Source organism: Globicephala melas, chromosome 9 (assembly GCF_963455315.2).
Source record: "Globicephala melas chromosome 9, mGloMel1.2, whole genome shotgun sequence".
Lineage (NCBI taxonomy): Eukaryota > Metazoa > Chordata > Mammalia > Artiodactyla > Delphinidae > Globicephala > Globicephala melas.
In genome coordinates this window covers 12073778-12091473 of record NC_083322.1, presented here as the reverse complement: position 1 = coordinate 12091473, position 17696 = coordinate 12073778, and the positions used below count along the sequence as shown (strand labels likewise).

Genomic DNA, 17696 nt, shown 5'->3' with positions numbered 1-17696 from the left:
GTCAATTGCAACCTCTTGTTTCTTCCCAGGCCCAGGATCCTGCCTCCTTTGGAGCTGACTCTCTGCTGTTGAATTCCTCCAGGCACTACCTTACCATCCGCTATGCTCTATTGCCCTATCTCTACACCCTCTTCTACCGTGCTCACAGCCAGGGGGACACGGTGGCCAGGCCCCTTCTGCATGAGTAAGTTCATCTAGCCCAAAGGAATTTTGTTAATGTAACTGGGTGACATTGACTGTATCATCAAATATAAGAGTGAAGGGACTTACCCGCTGGTGGTCCAGCGGGTAAGACGCTGCACTCCCAATGAAGGGGGCATGGGTTCAATCCCTGGTTGGGAAACTAGATCCTGCATGCAAGTCAAAACCAAGAATTCTCACTCAACTAAGAGTCTACATGCCGCAACGAAGATCCCGTGAGCTGCAACTAAGACCGGCAGCATCCTAAATGAATAAACAAATATTTTTTAAAAAATGAGTGGGGCTTCCCTGGTGGCGCAGTGGTTGAGAGTCCGCCTGCCGATGCAGAGGACACGGGTTCGTGCCCCAGTCCGGGAAGATCCCACATGCTGCAGAGCAGCTGGGCCTGTGAGCTATGGCTGCTGGGCCTGCGCGTCCGGAGCCTGTGCTCCGCAACGGGAGAGGCTGCAACAGTGAGAGGCCCACGTACCGCAAAGAAAATGAGTGAAATTAAAACAATCCAAACAGTTACTCAGATATATTTTTTTAACTTGAATAACGAGTTGGTATTTGCAAGGCTATTGCTGCCTATGTACTATTTTAGGTATATTTAAGTATTATAGCCTGTTCCCTTTTGGGGAGAGAACTAGACTAAAAGCTGTGGAATTTGGGATCTTTGTTCCACCAACTAACTCTATACCTTAGACAAATCGTTTAAGTTCCTTCATCCTTAGTTTCTGTAGCCTTCATTTAAAGGATTTGATAGCTTGAACCTGATGGTCGCTTTTGTAATGCACCATGTTCAAGCTCTAGGTCATTTACATACTAATAAGAATAGTATGGAGGATTTTCCTGAATTCAGAATTTTTATTGTCAGCCAATGAATATCTCTAATTTGACTCTAAAAAAAGAACACTTAAGAGACTTTCCTTAACGCTGGCCACTTAGTATGAACTGATGCCTCTATAATATTAGCCGGCAAATAGTTCTGGGGTTTCCAGGCAATCCTGTTTCGGGGCTGGAATCTCGGGGAAACTGCTGTGAGGCACCGGGGAAATTTAAGCTTGGTGGAGATTTGTAGTAGGAGAGGGTGTGTCCTCGCTTCCTAGCTAATGCAGTTAATTCCCTTCTGTGTCTGACATTTTAGGCCCTCAGGCATATATTATTATAATATATATTATATATTCATTATTGTGGGTAAGTACTTGCTGTCTCCCAGAATTCTCTATTAAAGGTAGGTATCCTAAAAGAGAAAAGAGTAAAGTTTTTGTCTGCTTTTTTTGGGTGATCAGATCTAGTTCCTTTTGGATAGTAGCTGAAGTTTTAAAATGTCTTGCTTGTTTTACTTATTTTTTTAAGGGGGATATGACAAATAGAATTATAGCCTGGAACCTGCCTAGCATAGAGATACTGAAATAGGAACTTCTGTCCAAATTGGGGAAAGAATAGGAGGGTGCAGGGGCTAGGGAAAGTAAATCTGCCTGCAGGAGTGGAGAGACAGGGATTGAATAGGTGTCACGGAATAATTTGGGGAATTTGCCCCAGGCAGGGAGCCTGCAAGTTTTAGACAGGCTTGGGGGAGAGCTGCCAGAAAGCACCGGCCCAAATGTCATTGAACATTTCTCTGGTCATTAGGTTCTACGAGGACAGCAACACTTGGGATGTGCAGGAGCAGTTTTTATGGGGGCCCGGCCTCCTCATCACTCCGGTTCTGGCCGAGGCAAGTGTTCCCGCCGAGACACACTGGTGGTCTCTGGTCTTGCTCCTGGTAACTCCAGACTCCTCTCTTCTTGGAACCATTTGTCCTCTTTCTATTCCAAACCCATTTCCAACTTCTGTGGCTGGGGCAGCCTTGAAGACTGTGTGTTGGAGTTTGGGGAAGATGGCTATCTGATGGGTACACATTTTTGTCTCTAGAAGTCTTTTGTCCTTGACCAAGTTTCCAATCAGTATAGAAGCATCTACGGGTGACTCGGTTTAAGAATTGTCCTATGTGTTGTCAGATTCTCATAGCAGATCATGACTTGTTCCAGGATGCAGAGGCAGGAGGGAGCAGTGACCCAGCACTCACTCTAAGGTCAGGGTGATCTGGGTGTGTTTGTTGTCTCTGCCACTTGGTGCCAGTGCCATCTGGGGGAAATTATGTGCCGCTTCCTCAGCTGTAAGAGGAGATAATAATAGTATGTATCACTGGAGACTATTGGGAAGATTAAATGAGGTACGCAGTGTGAAGCTGGAATTTTTTTTTCATTTTTCAAAATCGCACCCTCCAGCCCCGCCCTCTCAAGCCCAGCTTCACAGCGCTGATGGCTCACGGCACTTCACATCCTTTCCTCCAAGCAGAACTTGCCTCTCAACCAGTGAAGGGAGTCCCAGACTCTCCTGGTTCTTGTTTCATCACTTCTGTGCACCGTCGTGTCCTTCTTCCTGTTTTCCACCTGGCTGCAGTTGACTCTGCTAACTGGTCTGGTTTGTGCCTAGAGAGGCTGTATTAGTTTCCTGTTGCTGCTGTAACAAACTACCACAAATGCAGTGGCTCATAACAACAAAAATCTATTATCTTGCATTTCTGGAGGTCGGAAGCCCAACATGGGTCTCACTGGCCTAAAATCACTATGTTGGTGGGGCCGGTTGCTTCTAGAGGCTCTAAGGGAGAAATCCATTTCCGTGCCTCTTCCACCTTCTAGAGGCTGCCCGCATTCCTTGTTCTGTCTCCCTGCCTCGCTGTCATCACATCTGCTTCTGTGCCTCTAAAGCTGGAATTTTTACCACAACACCTATTTCAATACTATGATTATTATTCCTAATATGGTCCCATCTGGGATTTTTCTTTAAGTGGCAAGGTTATTGCCTCTGTTAGAAGAAAAGCACAAGTTGGTAGAGAAAAGAAAGGCCATTTATGCATTCTCAGTATGTGATTAAGAAGTTTTATCCCCTTCAGAGGCTGGGCCATAAAGGACAATAGTTTGTTTTAATTTCAGGGTGCAGAGAAAGTGACAGCATATGTGCCTGATGCCGTCTGGTATGACTATGAGACTGTAAGTAGCTTTGACTTTTCTTAAACTCTTCAAGCTGCACAGACAAGATACGTCTGGGTAGACAGAAACATCTATCCATGCACTGAGGAATGTTTCTGTCGTGTTTGCAGTGACTTCATAGCAGAGTCAATAAAGTGAGACGAAGTCACTCGACATCAGTCATGATGAAATCTGAAAAAGATACATTCATATACTTTATTCAGCAGCAAGATAAAGATGGAAGTAGAATGTCTCATGGGCAAATATTGGGGCCGATGGACAATTTGAGCCTGGTTATAAGTGAGATTCTTGTTCAGAAAACTATCAGTTTGTATAATGTATGTCAGATAGCCTCAGTGTGATATATGTTCCCCAAGCGCCCAGCTGATCACAAAACCCATTGTTCTTAAATTCTTTTCCTTTTCTTGCTTGATGCCTGACTAGATAGCAATTCAACTAGGTGGGAGAAGGAAAGAGCTGGAGATAACTCCGCGTGTGGTTAAGAGGTAGCGGTGATGTGCTCATGCCACTGTGTTTGATTTGTCTACGTGCGTCAGGGGGCCCGAGTGAAATGGAGGAAGCAAAAAGTGGAGATGGAACTTCCTGGAGACAAAATTGGACTTCACCTTCGAGGAGGCTACATCTTCCCCACACAGCAGCCAGCCACAACCACTGTGGCCAGGTATAGCATGGCTGGGAGTTTCCTTTAAGGGGGAGGCTGACGAACCTAGTTGTTTCTGTTCCCATCTGTTGCCCATGTAGAAGATGCTGAAGCATTACGTGGAATGTGGGGAGGAGGGGCACGTGTGTGTGTGTGTGTGTGTGTGTGCGCGCGCGCGTGTGCGTGTGTGTGTGTGTGTGGTCATCAAACTCTGTTCCCTGGATTTCTGTGGGCCTCTTCTGGGGAAGCTGTGATTTAGACTGCATCCAAATGGATTTTGAAAGACCTTAATCCTGTCCTTCCTTAACCCCCCGACTTAACCCCCCCCCCCCCGAGGGTGGTGAACCTTCCTAGTTTTCCTAGGAATATGTCAGTTTTAGCCCTGAAAGTCTCATGTTTTTTGAAACATCTCAATTCCGGGCAAACGGGGTCTGTTGATCACTCCACCTGCCTTTATCAGACCATCATTCTACCACGCTATGCACTCGACTCCTCATTCTCATTTCTAGGGAGTGGGATCCACTTTCCACTCCCCTATAATCTCAATTTCCTGTTTCTTTCTTCCCACTGAGCCATTTCTTTCTTGTGATGCAAAACGGGGTTCAAAAATTACTTCCTGTGCACTTCAAATCTCCTTCATGTCCCTCATTCTCCTTGATGATTCTTTGATGCTCAAACTATAGACTCCATCTGTACTAAAGAGGCACACATTCACATCTGTGTCTCTAAATGTATCAGCTAATTTGCTTTTAATAGATGTAGTTTTTTGGAGGTTAGAAGTCTTTTTCTTTTGAACCTTCCTTACTGCCATAATTTTTCAAGTTTAAACTTTTGTGATACTGATGGAAAAAACTTATATATCCAAATACCACCTGGGTTCCTTTTCTCTAACTATTCAGCTTCATGCTGTTCTGCACACTGATACCAAAATTGTCTTTCCAAAGTGAAGATCTCAATTTGTTGCTTCCCAGGTTAAAGTCTAAATTCTATCATTAGTAGGTTGTTCAAGGCCAATCATAATCTGGTTTCGAGTTAACCTGTGTCTCCTGACACCTTACCACACACCTATAGAACAGCCATGCCAAAAATCTTGTTATTCTCTAAACATACTCATCTATTTCCCTGCATCTGGGCTTCAGCACTTCTTACCCTTTTCAGCATTCTTTGCCTGATACATTCTTAATCATATTCCAAATTACACTCTGATTTCATCTGCGAGAAATCTTCCCCAACAATTCCAGCAGAGGGTGTGCTGCCACTTCCAACTTTCTGGTCATTTTTTAATACATTTTTTTCCCTTAATATTGTTAAGTATGTCAGTCATAGTTATTCTATACTTTGTAACTGAAAATTCTATTATCTAAAATCCTTAGTGGAATCTAAATCTATTGTTAGTTGTTTTTGCCAACTTTCTTTCACGTTGGCTTGTTACCTCGTGCATTTAGTAATTTTTTGGTTTTCCAAATGTGGTGATCTCAAGGATCCAAATAGGTCTCACTCCCCCAGAGAGGATTAGCCTGCTCTTTGGTTGCAAGCCAGGACTGCTGTCAACTTGGGTTTCACGTTAGCACCCTTCAGGGACCATGTGTTTAATTTATCTAATAGGGCCAAGTAGTATTGTAGTGGGTGAGTCCTTAAGAGTATGCAGTGTCCTCCAGAATATCTAGGCCACCTACTGCTCCAAGTGTCACTGTGGACTCCTGTAAGGATTTTAACTTTTGTGCCACTCTTTACTTTCTGTTTGGACTATTTGGTGAATATGTTTAATCTTTCTTACCATATTTAAGGTCATCAATGTCGTTCTGGTCTATTTGTTTTTGTATCTCTTAGACTTCCTAGCAATGAAAGCTACTCAGTACATGCGTGTTAAGTGAAAGCAGGTGATTTTGTTGACCCTGGAACCTGGCTGGCACAGGGCACAGTGGAAGGCTGACCTATGAAAGAATATAATAGGGAGTGTGAGGGATGCAACAGGAGTAGGAAATCGGGAGGTGGTCTAGAGGAGGGGCGGAATAAGGGGAGATTTAAATGCAGCTGCTCCTTCTTTCTCCCTCTTTCTCTATGTGCATCTATTTCAGCATCTTTTGAGTAGTGTTTTGTGTTTTATATTCTGAGTTATAAAGCAGATAATTAGAATGTTCTCTTTTTCTCTCTCGAAATGGACTAATAATAAATAATCAAATTAGGAAATTGCCATTATATAGATGGACCTTGTTGTATTTTCTTGCTTTCTGAGTCAACATGGTTCTTAGGCAGGGAACAAATATATCCCCCTGACTGCAGTTAATACTTCTCCTGCATGTATCAGCTGTAAAATGATTAGGCTGAACCAATTATTGTCTCGGATTTCTTTCTCTTCTAATAGTCTGTATTCAAAATAATAATAGCATCAGCAGGTTTTATTGTAGCTATTGCAGTGATTCTGGTGATTAAATTCTTGCCTCCTTCATAGATGTTTATTGCTAATGTTTGGAGTGGTGCTGTCGCCTGTGACATTACCCATTCTAGAAAGTGATGCCCCTGTTGCTTTTGCCTTTGTGCCTGAAGAAAAGCAGAGCCATCTGCTGCTAGTGACCTGTCCCATTTGAAATCTGATAGAATCCTTCACAGCTCATTTAGCAAAATTCTTTGAGTCCCAAGTCTTTGCCTCTCACATAAATCTTGTTTCTCACAGTCGAAGGAACCCTCTTGGTCTTATCATTGCCCTGGATGACAACAAAGAAGCAAAAGGCGAACTTTTCTGGGATGATGGGGAAACGAAAGGTGAGCACAATGTTGCCGTTTCCAAACCTGCATCTTCGAGTTACTCCTGCTGGTCATTCAGCGGTGGGAGAAATCTCACCAGGCCTAGTAACATTAATCACTCGAGAGGAGAATTTTGATTTCGGTTGTGCTGTTCAGGAATAGTGGTAGTTGGACCACAGGTGGAAGGAAAACACATCTCTACCTCTTAGAATTCTCCCACTGGCCAGCTGCATATATAGACTCTCATTGTATTATCAAAGGGCACCTGAAAGAAATGTTTTCTAGACTGTTTCTGCCATTCAGTGCACACATCTTCCCTCCAAATACTTATGAACAAACGTGGATGATGTGTAAAACCTACCTGTGCTAGTCAGGCAGTGAGAAGACACCTTTCTAGTGCGCCCGAATCTAGCCACGCTTCTTAATCTGTCTCCAATACATTAAAGATTCTTGTGGCTCAAGCTTAGGAAATAGCTTCGCTTGAGGCATATGCCTTGGAAGCACTTGGAAGGGAACCTTTTCAAGGTTAAGGTAGGAAGGAAAAGTGAAAACAGTGTCTTGGCCTTGGACACGCTCTCTCTAATCTTGTCATTCTCAACATGTAGCTTCAAGGAGTGCCAGGATGAAATCTGTCCTTCTGTAGTGGGCAGGCCAGAGTCTCACTTGTTTTAATCTCACTTTCAGATACTGTGGCCAATAAAGTTTACCTCTTATGTGAGTTCTCCGTCACCCAAGTGAGTAGTGTATTTTTATGAATCTTAAGTGTGGGCTTTTGTCTGACCGTTAGCTCATATGTGTTTGTGTATGTGTGTAATTTTATTTGTAGCTTCATTTATGACAATAGGTGACCACATTTCAGTTTATGACTTAACACCTAATAATTGAATCATTCATGTTAGTAAAAAGAGGCAATGATATGGATAAATCAAAGCAGTCTTTTTAAATGAAGTTTTAAAAAATTTCTCTCTCTGTATGTGTGTTTCTCTCTCTCTCCTTTTTCCGCCCCCCTCAGGGGAAAAATAAGTTTGTACTTGAGCACACATTAGTAGAGAGAGCTAAGAGCCATTTGGAGCGGTTTTGAGTATCCGGTCTAGGATGAAGTATTGGAGTGATTTGATAATCTGTATATTTAAGGCAGATCTTTGTACTTAACTGTTTTGCAGAACCGCTTGGATGTGAAGATTTTGCAATCAACCTACACAGACCCCAATAATTTAGCATTTAAAGAGATTAAAATCCTTGGGACCCAGGAACCTACCAATGTTACAGTGAAACACAATGGTGTCAAACTTCAAGTTTCTCCTAATGTCACTTATGAGTCTAACCTCCAGGTAAAACCCCATTTTGTTGAGATAGTTTGTAAAGAATTCTTCATCGCTTATGACGTTCCTTCTTGCCAAGGTTGCATGGGTTTCTTTTTTTTTTTTTTTTTGGCGGTACGCGAGCCTCTCACTGTTGCGGCCTCTCCCGTTGCAGAGCACAGGCTCCGGACGCGCAGGCTCAGCGGCCATGGCTCACAGGCCTAGCCGCTCCGCGGCATGTGGGATCTTCCCAGACCGGGGCACGAACCTGTGTCCCCTGCATTAGCAGGCGGTCTCTCAACCACTGCACCACCAGGGAAGCCCTGCATGGGTTTCTGAAGGACCAGAGCACACTCTGAAGACTGGGGTGGGGAGTCAGAGGGTTAGGACAGAAAAAAAAAAGAGTGGGCCAGAGCTGGGATTAACAAAGGAGCTGCTGAGACATGGGAGGAGGTAAACTGGTCCTTTCATCTTTATTCCCTTATCTGTCCCTCAGTCTTCTGTCCTCTCTGACTCGAACAGAAGAAGAGCGAAGTCAGGAGTGTCGGGAACAGGATTGGAGGAGAACCGGGTCTGAAAGCTGCTGATTGATTGATGCTAGAAGGGTTGAGGTGGGAGGTGGGATTCCCATTCATTAAAATTTCGAGGTGCTTTTTTTTTTTTTCTCTTACTGTATTGAGCTATATAGATTCTCACTCCAACACATACATTTTTAGGAAATATTTTAAGTCAAAGAATTGGATAAGCTTAGCTAATGGCTACTCACTTGGTTAGGTGATAATAATAAAATAATTTTCCTCACTTTTAATGAGGCCTGAAGTTCCTGGATAGGCTGTAACCAGCTCCTCTGAAATCTTAGTGTTATGAGGAATCCTTTCCCCCAACACCCCCTGCCACAGGTGCTCCAAATGATCTGGGATTGGGAGCTGCTGGGTCAGCGTGGTTTGTGAGGGACCGTCCAAATTTGGAGAAAATAAGTAAATTTAATCTTCTACTATAATGATATATTGGTTGCATTTGACATTTTGTCTTGACAGCATACATTGAGGGTGCATACATTATAAAGTTAGAAATGGGACTGGAAGTTTAGGAAGTAGTCAGTTGCTGGCATTGGTTCAGTGGCTCAAGGTTGTCAGGGTTGAGGTCTTTTCCTCTCTTGTGATTAGAAATGGTGGCTTAATTCCAGTCACTCTAGCCTCGTTAGAGAACAAATAAAAATAAACAAAGAAGAAGAAGCTGGAAGGAAAAGGGAAAGGTGAAGGTGAAGGGAAGGGAGGGGCAGGCCCTTAAATCAAGAAAGAAATACTTGCCCAATGGACTTGCACTTACCTATTAATGGCCACAGCTGTGTTACATGGCTTCAAAAAACTAGTTCTTAATCGAGAACTTTAGTGCTCTAAACTGAAATAGTAAGAAGGGAGTTTTACAGAGGGCAGGCAGCTAGCAGTAAGTTCCCCAGATAAGCACCATTTTCCTAGAAAGGGCGTTTGCTTAGATAAAGCAGTCAAGGTGGAAGTATCAGAATAAGCCAGTCTCGGGAGTAAGAATAGCCTTCTGTTAGTCTGTGAGTACCGAATAACTAGAATGGGTAGGATCCACTTTTGGAAGGGGCTCAGTTTGGACAGATTAACTTGTGGTCAGATTTTGGAGGGTTTTAGGTGCCAAAATAAGAAGGATCTGATCTGATTCTCAAAGGGTCTCATATTGATCCTTGAATCAGTATGTGCCGTTGTGAGAGCATTGTTCTGGGGTGGGGTTTGAGGTACAGGGAAGAGCAAGATGAATGTAGACTGGGGAGAGACTGGAAGAAGGATGATAATCCTTAGCATGAGATTTTATGCCTCTAGACAAATGAGCACTTTCACTATGGAAATTACTAATTAAAGAGGAGATGACCGTAAGAAAAACACATAGGAAAATATTAAATATTTGAATTAGGGAATGGGACTCAAAGAAAATTTCAAGTCTTGAGGCTCTGGGCTTGGGGAAATGAAGAGGTTGGGATGTTAGAAGTGGAAGGAAGCGTCATGATTTTGCCAACTCACCAATTTTGCAGTTGGTGAAACTGAGACCCGAGGAATTGAAATAGTTTGTCTAAGTTTCCACAGTGGAATGGAGGGGAGAACCCAGGCCGCACATGATTCTTATTTCTGTGTTCTTGCCCCTACTCCAGACCAATGGGGAATGCTGTTTGGGGAATGGAGGACAAAATGATGAGCTCAGTATGGGGTGACACCACGTGCTTGTGTGTGCTGTGCTACAAGGGGGCTGCAGAAGAGAGCCTTCCTGACAAAATAAGGAACAGAAGAGGAGTCGGGGGAGGAAAGAAAGGGGTGATTACAGAAGGTTGTAGTTGACCTGATTCTTTTCAAAATCTTATGTACAAATTCTGATAGAATTGTGCCATTTCCCCTGTGGTTACTGGTTAGAACTCTGCCCTCTCTCTCTTTGTGTAAGCTCCAGTGCTATGTTGCTTAGATTGTTGAGAGTCTGGTCTGATTTCTATTTTCTTTCCTAAAAGAAGTTTCAGACCTTACAAGGTCTTTGTCCTGAGGGTACATTTGCTTGATACTTTCCCATTCTTACAGGTGGCCCTTATCACAGAAATTGATCTTGTCCTGGGAGGAATATACACGGTGGAGTGGAATGTGAAGATAAGGGATGCAGAAAAAATAGACTGTTATCCTGATGAGAATGGTGCTTCTGCAGAAAACTGTACTGCCCGCGGCTGTGTCTGGGAGGTAACCATAGTGACGGTGTTAATGTACATTAAAATCCCAGGATATTGAATATAGTTCCCTGTGCTATAGAGTAGGACCTTGTTGTTTATCCATCTTCTACATAACAGCTTGCATCTGCTAGCCCCAAACTCACAATCCATCCCTCCCCCACCCCCCTCCCCCTTGGCAACCTCAAGTCTGTTCTTTATGTCTGTGAGTCTGTTTCTGTTTTGTAGATAGGTTCGTTTGTGTCATGGTTTAGATTCCACATATAAGTGATATCATATGGTATTTGTCTTTCTCTGTCTGACTTACTTTACTCAGTACGATAATCTGTGGGTCCATCCATGTTGCTGCAGATGGCATTATTTCAGTCTTTTTTATGGCTGCTTAGTATTCCATTGTATATATGTACCACATCTTCTTTATCCATTCATCTGTTCATGGACATTTAGGCTGTTTCTATGTCCTGGCTATTGTGAATAGTGCAGCTATGAACATAGGGGTGCATGTATCTTTTTGAATTGTAGTTTTGTCTGGGTATATGCCCAGGAGTGGGATTGCTGGATCATATATCAACTCTATTTTTAGTTTTTCGAGGAACCTCTATACTGTTTTCCACAGTGGCCACACCAATTTACATTCCCACCAGCAGTGTAGGAGGGTTCCCTTTTCTTCATACCCTCTCCAGCATTTGTTATTTGTAGACTTTTCAATGATGGCCATTCCTAACAGTGTGAGGTAGTACCTCATTGTAACTTTGTAAAATCCTCTACACTTAATCTACAATTTCACAAGCATAGCACCAGCGCCTATATCACTACTTAAAATCCATAGAAAGGACAGACTTCCAAAGTAACCTGAGTTTTTATCTGGATGTGAAGAATAGGTAAGGATGGGAGTGGGACTTTTTTTTACAAATATTTTACATGGAGACCAGGAATGAAAACTGATGTCACTACCAAAGAGTATATAAGAAAATGACTGGTTTTATCTTCATCTCCCTGCAAGTTGCCTTTTCTAGCCCCTTTATATCTGATAATCTTAGAACTCATGCTGAGCTGGATTTGGCTTTACTTTTCAGGTATCCAGTTCTCCTGGAGTCCCTTTTTGCTATTTTGTCAATGATCTATACTCTGTCAGTGATGTTCAGTATGACTTACATGGGGCCACAGCTGTCCTCTCCTTAAAGTCTTCGTATGCCTCCTCTTTGCCCTCCGTACCCGTGAACTCCCTCCGTCTGAATGTGACCTACCATAAGGATAACATGCTGCAGTTTAAGGTATGTGTTTACAGTATACGTGTCAAGTACCTACTTGGCACTTTTCATTTCCATTATTCTTTGCTAGTCAAGGTTACAGAACCCTGAAATCAGTCTGCTCTTCTAAGTTAGCCATGCTACAATATACTAACTAGATCATTATCCTAAGAGTAATTGGAGACCATTGATGGAACAGTGACACCTGTTCTAAATTGCACTTTGAAATGATTGCTGTGTCTACTGTAAGGAAAGTGGTTGGGAGGTCAAGAGTGAAAAAGGAGAGACAAGTTAGGAGGCTACCAGTTAGGAAATCCAGATGAGGGACTGAGCTTAAACGAGGTACAGAAAGGAGATGGAGAAGTGGAGATCTTTGAGAGAGTGAGAAGTAGCATTATGGGATCTGGTGATTAATTACAAGTAGTCTCTGAGGGAGAGAGAAGCATCAAGACGATTACCATGTTTCTAGCTTATGTCTTTATATGGATGGTGGTGACATTAACTGGGATGGGAAAACTGAAAAGGTTTGAGTTTAGGCAAAATAAAATGATGAGTTCAGTTCTGAACACTGAATTTGGGATATATGAAATACCTACAAGAGTGTACTGGTCTCTTTCTCTTCCATGATTTAATTACATCTCAGGACAAGCGATGGGCTGTTTTTGATATCTTTTTCGCTATTGAATTGTAAGTTTCTCAAGGACAGGAATTTGTCCCTTCATCTCTGTGTTCCTGAAATGTAACACAAAGCTTAGGAGATAGTAAGTTCTCAAAAGTTTATTGAGAGAATAAACGAAAGACTCAGGCCAGTGTGGCATTGCTTGAAATGTTCTTGACAATCTGATATCAACCTGGACAGTGAGCTCTTTCACATCTTCTAATGTAGGGATGATACTCTTATCTTTCTATCCTCACTGTAACACTGGCAAGTGGTAAGCGCCTAATGGGTTTGAAATAAAGGAACTTGATCAAGTTTCCAGGTTTAATTCTTTCCTATTCTACCTCCCGATTATATAGCAGCCTCTCCAAAATATTTGCCTCTTTCTTTTAATTCTCTGTGCCTTTGCATTTATATCTCTGCCAGGAAGCACTTGATTTTCATTCTGTGCTTGTTTAATGACTGAAAATCTTTTTAAGACTCAGCCTTTTCCCTCATGAAACTGTCTCAGTCTTCCAGAAACATTGTTAGGCATTTCCTTTCCTGTAACCTCACAATACTTCTGTATAGCTCTACGTTAACATGTATCACTCAGGTAGTGTGGGCACCTCTCTTTCACTTTCCATTAGTATGTGGACTTCTTAAAAGCAATAACTGTGTCTTACTCAGTTTAGTGATCCTTATGTCTAGTACAGTGTCAGGTAAGAATATAGTAGGTACTCAGTGAATCAGTTTAGACCCCATTTTTAACAAGGACATCTATGATTATTTTAATCAAGTAGAGTTCATGGGGGTTTTTTTTTGATTTTTTGTTTTTTTTTTTACATCTTTATTGGAGTGTAATTGCTTTACAATGGTGTGTTAGTTTCTGCTTTATAACAAAGTGAATCAGTTATACATATACATATGTTCCCATATCTCTTCCCTCTTGCATCTCCCTCCCTCCCACCCTCCCTATCCCACCCCTCTAGGTGGTCACAAAGCACTGAGCTGATCTCCCTGTGCTATGCGGCTGCTTCCCACTAGCTATCTATTTTACGTTTGGTAGTGTATATATGTCCATGCCACTCTCTCGCTTTGTCACAGTTTACCCTTCCCCCTCCCCATATCCTCAAGTCCATTCTCTAGTAGGTCTGTGTCTTTATTCCTGTCTTACCCCTAGGTTCTTCATGACATTTTTTTTCCTTAAATTCCATATATATGTGTTAGCATATGGTATTTGTCTTTCTCTTTCTGACTTACTTCACTCTGTATGACAGACTCTAGGTCCATCCACCTCATTACAAATAGCTCAATTTTGTTTCTTTTTATGGCTGAGTAATATTCCATCATGTTTTTCGGGGGGGATTTTTTTTCAGTTCAGAAATGTTTTCAGGTATTCACATACAGTCACAAACCCACACACAAAGTAATAAAGAATATATTCATAAATTCCAGACTGATTTCCCAAGGTAGAACCAATATCAAAGGAATGTGTTTATGTAATACAGGCTTTAAAAATGAGATATGACAGGGGCTTCCCTAGTGGCGCAGTGGTTGAGAGTCTGCCTGCTAATGCAGGGGACATGGGTGCGAGCCCTGGTCTGGGAGGCTCCCACATGCCACGGGGCAACTGGGCCCGTGAGCCACAACTACTGGGCCTGCGCGTCTGGAGCCTGTGCTCCGCAACAAGAGAGGCTGCGATAGTGAGAGGCCCGCGCACCGCGATGAAGAGTAGCCCCCGCTTGCCACAACTAGAGAAAGCCCTCACACAGAAATGAAGACCCAATACAGCAAAAATAAAATAAATTAATTGATAAACTCCTACCCCCAACATCTTCTTTAAAAAACAAAATGAGATATGACAGACTCAGATCAAAATAGTAAATGTGACGTTGTTCTTTGATTTGTTAATTAAATTTCCAGTATCATGAGCTTAAAGAAGACAAATGTAGTGTTCAGACTCTTTGTCAAAGACATCAAGTTTCTGCTAAGAGTATAGGTTTCAGGACAACTATACTTGCCTAAAATCTGTTTCCTCTGGTCCTAGATTTATGATCCCAACAACAACCGGTATGAAGTTCCAGTCCCTCTCAACATACCCAGGGTTCCATCCAGCACCTCTGGGAGTCGACTCTATGATGTCCTCATTAAGAAGAATCCTTTTGGGATTGAAATTCGCCGGAAGAGTACAGGCACTGTAATGTAAATGGCTCTTAGTCTGACTTGGAATTGATGATTACCTGTATCATTGCCAGGTCCATTGTCCTTGGGGATATCATGCTCAAAGCAACACACTGTCCATTTCCAGATTCATGAACAAGTTCTTTCCTTCTGTTCTTACGAGAAATCTTTAGTGCCCTGGGAATAATTCCTGAGGCAGCTGCATGTACCTAGGGATTTATTCAACAAATGTTTATGGGGTGTCTTCTCCATAGTACGTGGTTATAGAAGATGAGGTCTTTCTTTTTATGACAAAAAATACTAAGGAAATAACAAAAATAATTTAAGTTAAAATATGTAGCGGTTTAGATAGTGACAACTGCTATGCAGGAAAAAGAACAGGGTAATTGATAATTATGGGGAGGTTTGATACTGCTTTGATACTGTGGTCAGAGGTGGTCTCTCCAAGGAGGTGACATTTGAAATAGGACCTGGATGAGCAGAAGCAGCCTCCCCCATGGAGATGGGCGAGGAGTGAGAACACTTCAAGCAAATTGAGTAGTCAGTGCACAGACCAAGAAACAGGAGCAAACTTGCCTTATTAAGGGGAAAAAAGTCCAATGTGGTGGCAGTAGTATCGTAAGTAAGGAGGTGAGTGGGGGGAGATGAGGCTGGGGTCCAGGTGGCTTCAGATCAGGAATGGCCTTGAAGACGTCACAAGATGTTTCAATGAGAATCACTGAAGAATTGCAAACAGGGGTTGACATGATGTGAGATGCTTAAAAAGTAATCATTCTGGATGCTGTGTAGAAAATGGACTATAGTGGGGCAAGGGTGGAAACTAGGCCTGCTGTGAAGTGTTGGCAGCTGAGATGGTGAGACTGATTGGATTTGGCATTCTGGAGGGACCACTAGAAGGAGGCAGTGATAGAGGAAAATAGAAGAAAGAACTGGCTCCTGGGCTTGTATAGCAAGGGAGTCTCTGATTGTTTTAATCGTATAGACTTTATGTTTTGTGTGGGAGGTCAACAGGGAGGTTCTGGGTGGGAGGAGGAAATCAAGAGTTCAATTTCCCTGAGAAGTCAGTTGCTTGAAGCTATTAGAACAGCCCATTTCTTTTGCAAACGTACCCTTTCGTGTTGCAGTTGGGACTCTCAGCTCCTTGGCTTCACCTTCAATGACATGTTCATCCGCATCTCCACGCGCCTCCCCTCCCAGTACCTCTATGGCTTTGGGGAAACTGAGCACACAGCCTTTCGAAGAGACTTGAACTGGAACACGTGGGGAATGTTTTCCCGAGACCAGCCCCCGGGGGTAAGGGCAGAGCATTTGGGATCTGTGTCTGTGCCTCTGTCCACCCACACTGTGTGTGCTTCATGTTTCATCTTTCCAACACTCAACCTGGATGGTCACATTCTGCTTTTAGGCAAGTGGGCCAGTTCTCGGGTTTCTTTGTTTCTTATGTGTTTATTTCACAGAGAAGACTAGACACACCTTATCAATCAATTTGTTGAGTTTCTTTCTCAATCTCTGTCTTTTTTCCCCCTTTGTCTTCTAACCTCCTGCCACTTTTCCCCATGACTCTCCCAGTACAAGAAGAATTCCTATGGTGTCCACCCCTACTACATGGCACTGGAGGAGGATGGCAATGCCCACGGGGCCCTGCTGCTGAACAGCAACGCCATGGGTAAGATGATGCTGGCATCTCCCCTTATTTTTGTGAATCAGTCATCCTTGAGGAACTTTAGAATGTGTTTGATCATGTGGCCCCTGAAGTCAAAATTATTATCTTGTGGAGAGTGCTTTTTATTTTTTTTCTTCATTCTCTTTAGCAGTTCTGTTTATTTCAATTCAGTAACGTGTAGTAATAAGAATTAACTCTTATTTGGCCTAAACAACGTAAGAAGGGGTAGCAAAACCAAGCAAGTCCCAAGTATCCTGGAGGTCAGCCAATGGGAGCCACTAATATAATTTGAATTAGTGATGAAGCTGGGGGTCAGAGCACTCACTCTGGGGGTACGAGGGTGTAAAGAAAATGTGTGTGGTATATTGGAAAGGGGGTGGAAAATCAGGAAGTGGGGTTAGAAAGCATGCTTGTGAAAACTGGTGAAATCTGAATATGGCCTCTACCTGAGTTAATAGTATTATATCAACATCAGTTTCCTGGTTTTGACAATGTACAATGGTTATGTAAGAAGTTATCATTGGGGGAAGCTGGGTGAATTGTCCAAGAGAACTCTTAGTACTATTTTTGCAACTTCTTGTAAGTTTTAAACTATTCTGAAATAAAAATGTTAATAACAATTTTAAAAGAACAGAAAGACAAAACATATAATAAGATAATAAGTGCATGAAAGGGAAGAAAATCCAGGCACAGATTACCCTGCAGACCTTCACTTAACTTTTTAAATTCTGTGTAGGTATAGTACAAAATACCTTCTCTCAGTACTCTACAATAAGGAGGCATAGGAAGAGGGAGAATGTATGAATTTCAGGGGTAATTTCTCACTTGAAGGTTTCCATACTGATTGGGATTTTCCTACATTTCCAGATGTGACATTCCAGCCCTTGCCTGCCGTGACATACCGCACCACAGGAGGAATTCTGGACTTCTGTGTCTTCTTGGGGCCAACGCCAGAGCTGGTCACTCAGCAGTACACTGAGGTAGGAGGGAATTCAACTGGTTACCAAGTATTTATACAGCACATTCTGTAGTTCTTAGATGATAACTAGAATTGTTGGTCTTTCTGGGAGACAGGTAGGCTATAGAATAAGGAACAATAAATACATCCCGATAACCGTTATATTCGTAGCCTCTCAGAGCATTGCAGACTAGCAGAAGTATCAAAAGTAGTGGTGCCACTGGTGGTAGTTGGCAGTGAAAGTGGTAATAGTGGTGATGATGGTGATGGTGGTGGTGGTGATGATGGTGGTGGCAGTGAGGGTGGTGGCAGTGACAGTGGTAGTAGTGGCGATGGAGGTAATGGTGGTGGTGGTGGTGATGGTGGTGGCAG

General features: G+C 42.7%; 1 protein-coding gene across 1 annotated transcript in view; it reads left to right on the top strand.

The window, feature by feature from the left end:
• The window catches only part of LOC115851771 (maltase-glucoamylase), a 135346-nt gene that overhangs the window by 89162 nt on the left and 28488 nt on the right, over positions 1-17696 (top strand). The window contains exons 18-30 of the mRNA XM_060305220.1: positions 30-184; positions 1816-1900; positions 3162-3218; positions 3755-3879; positions 6533-6621; positions 7288-7337; positions 7767-7934; positions 10493-10645; positions 11709-11906; positions 14570-14724; positions 15828-15996; positions 16273-16369; positions 17234-17346. Coding sequence (XP_060161203.1) covers positions 30-184; positions 1816-1900; positions 3162-3218; positions 3755-3879; positions 6533-6621; positions 7288-7337; positions 7767-7934; positions 10493-10645; positions 11709-11906; positions 14570-14724; positions 15828-15996; positions 16273-16369; positions 17234-17346 — 1614 coding nt within the window. The remainder of the gene's footprint in view (positions 1-29; positions 185-1815; positions 1901-3161; positions 3219-3754; positions 3880-6532; positions 6622-7287; positions 7338-7766; positions 7935-10492; positions 10646-11708; positions 11907-14569; positions 14725-15827; positions 15997-16272; positions 16370-17233; positions 17347-17696) is intronic.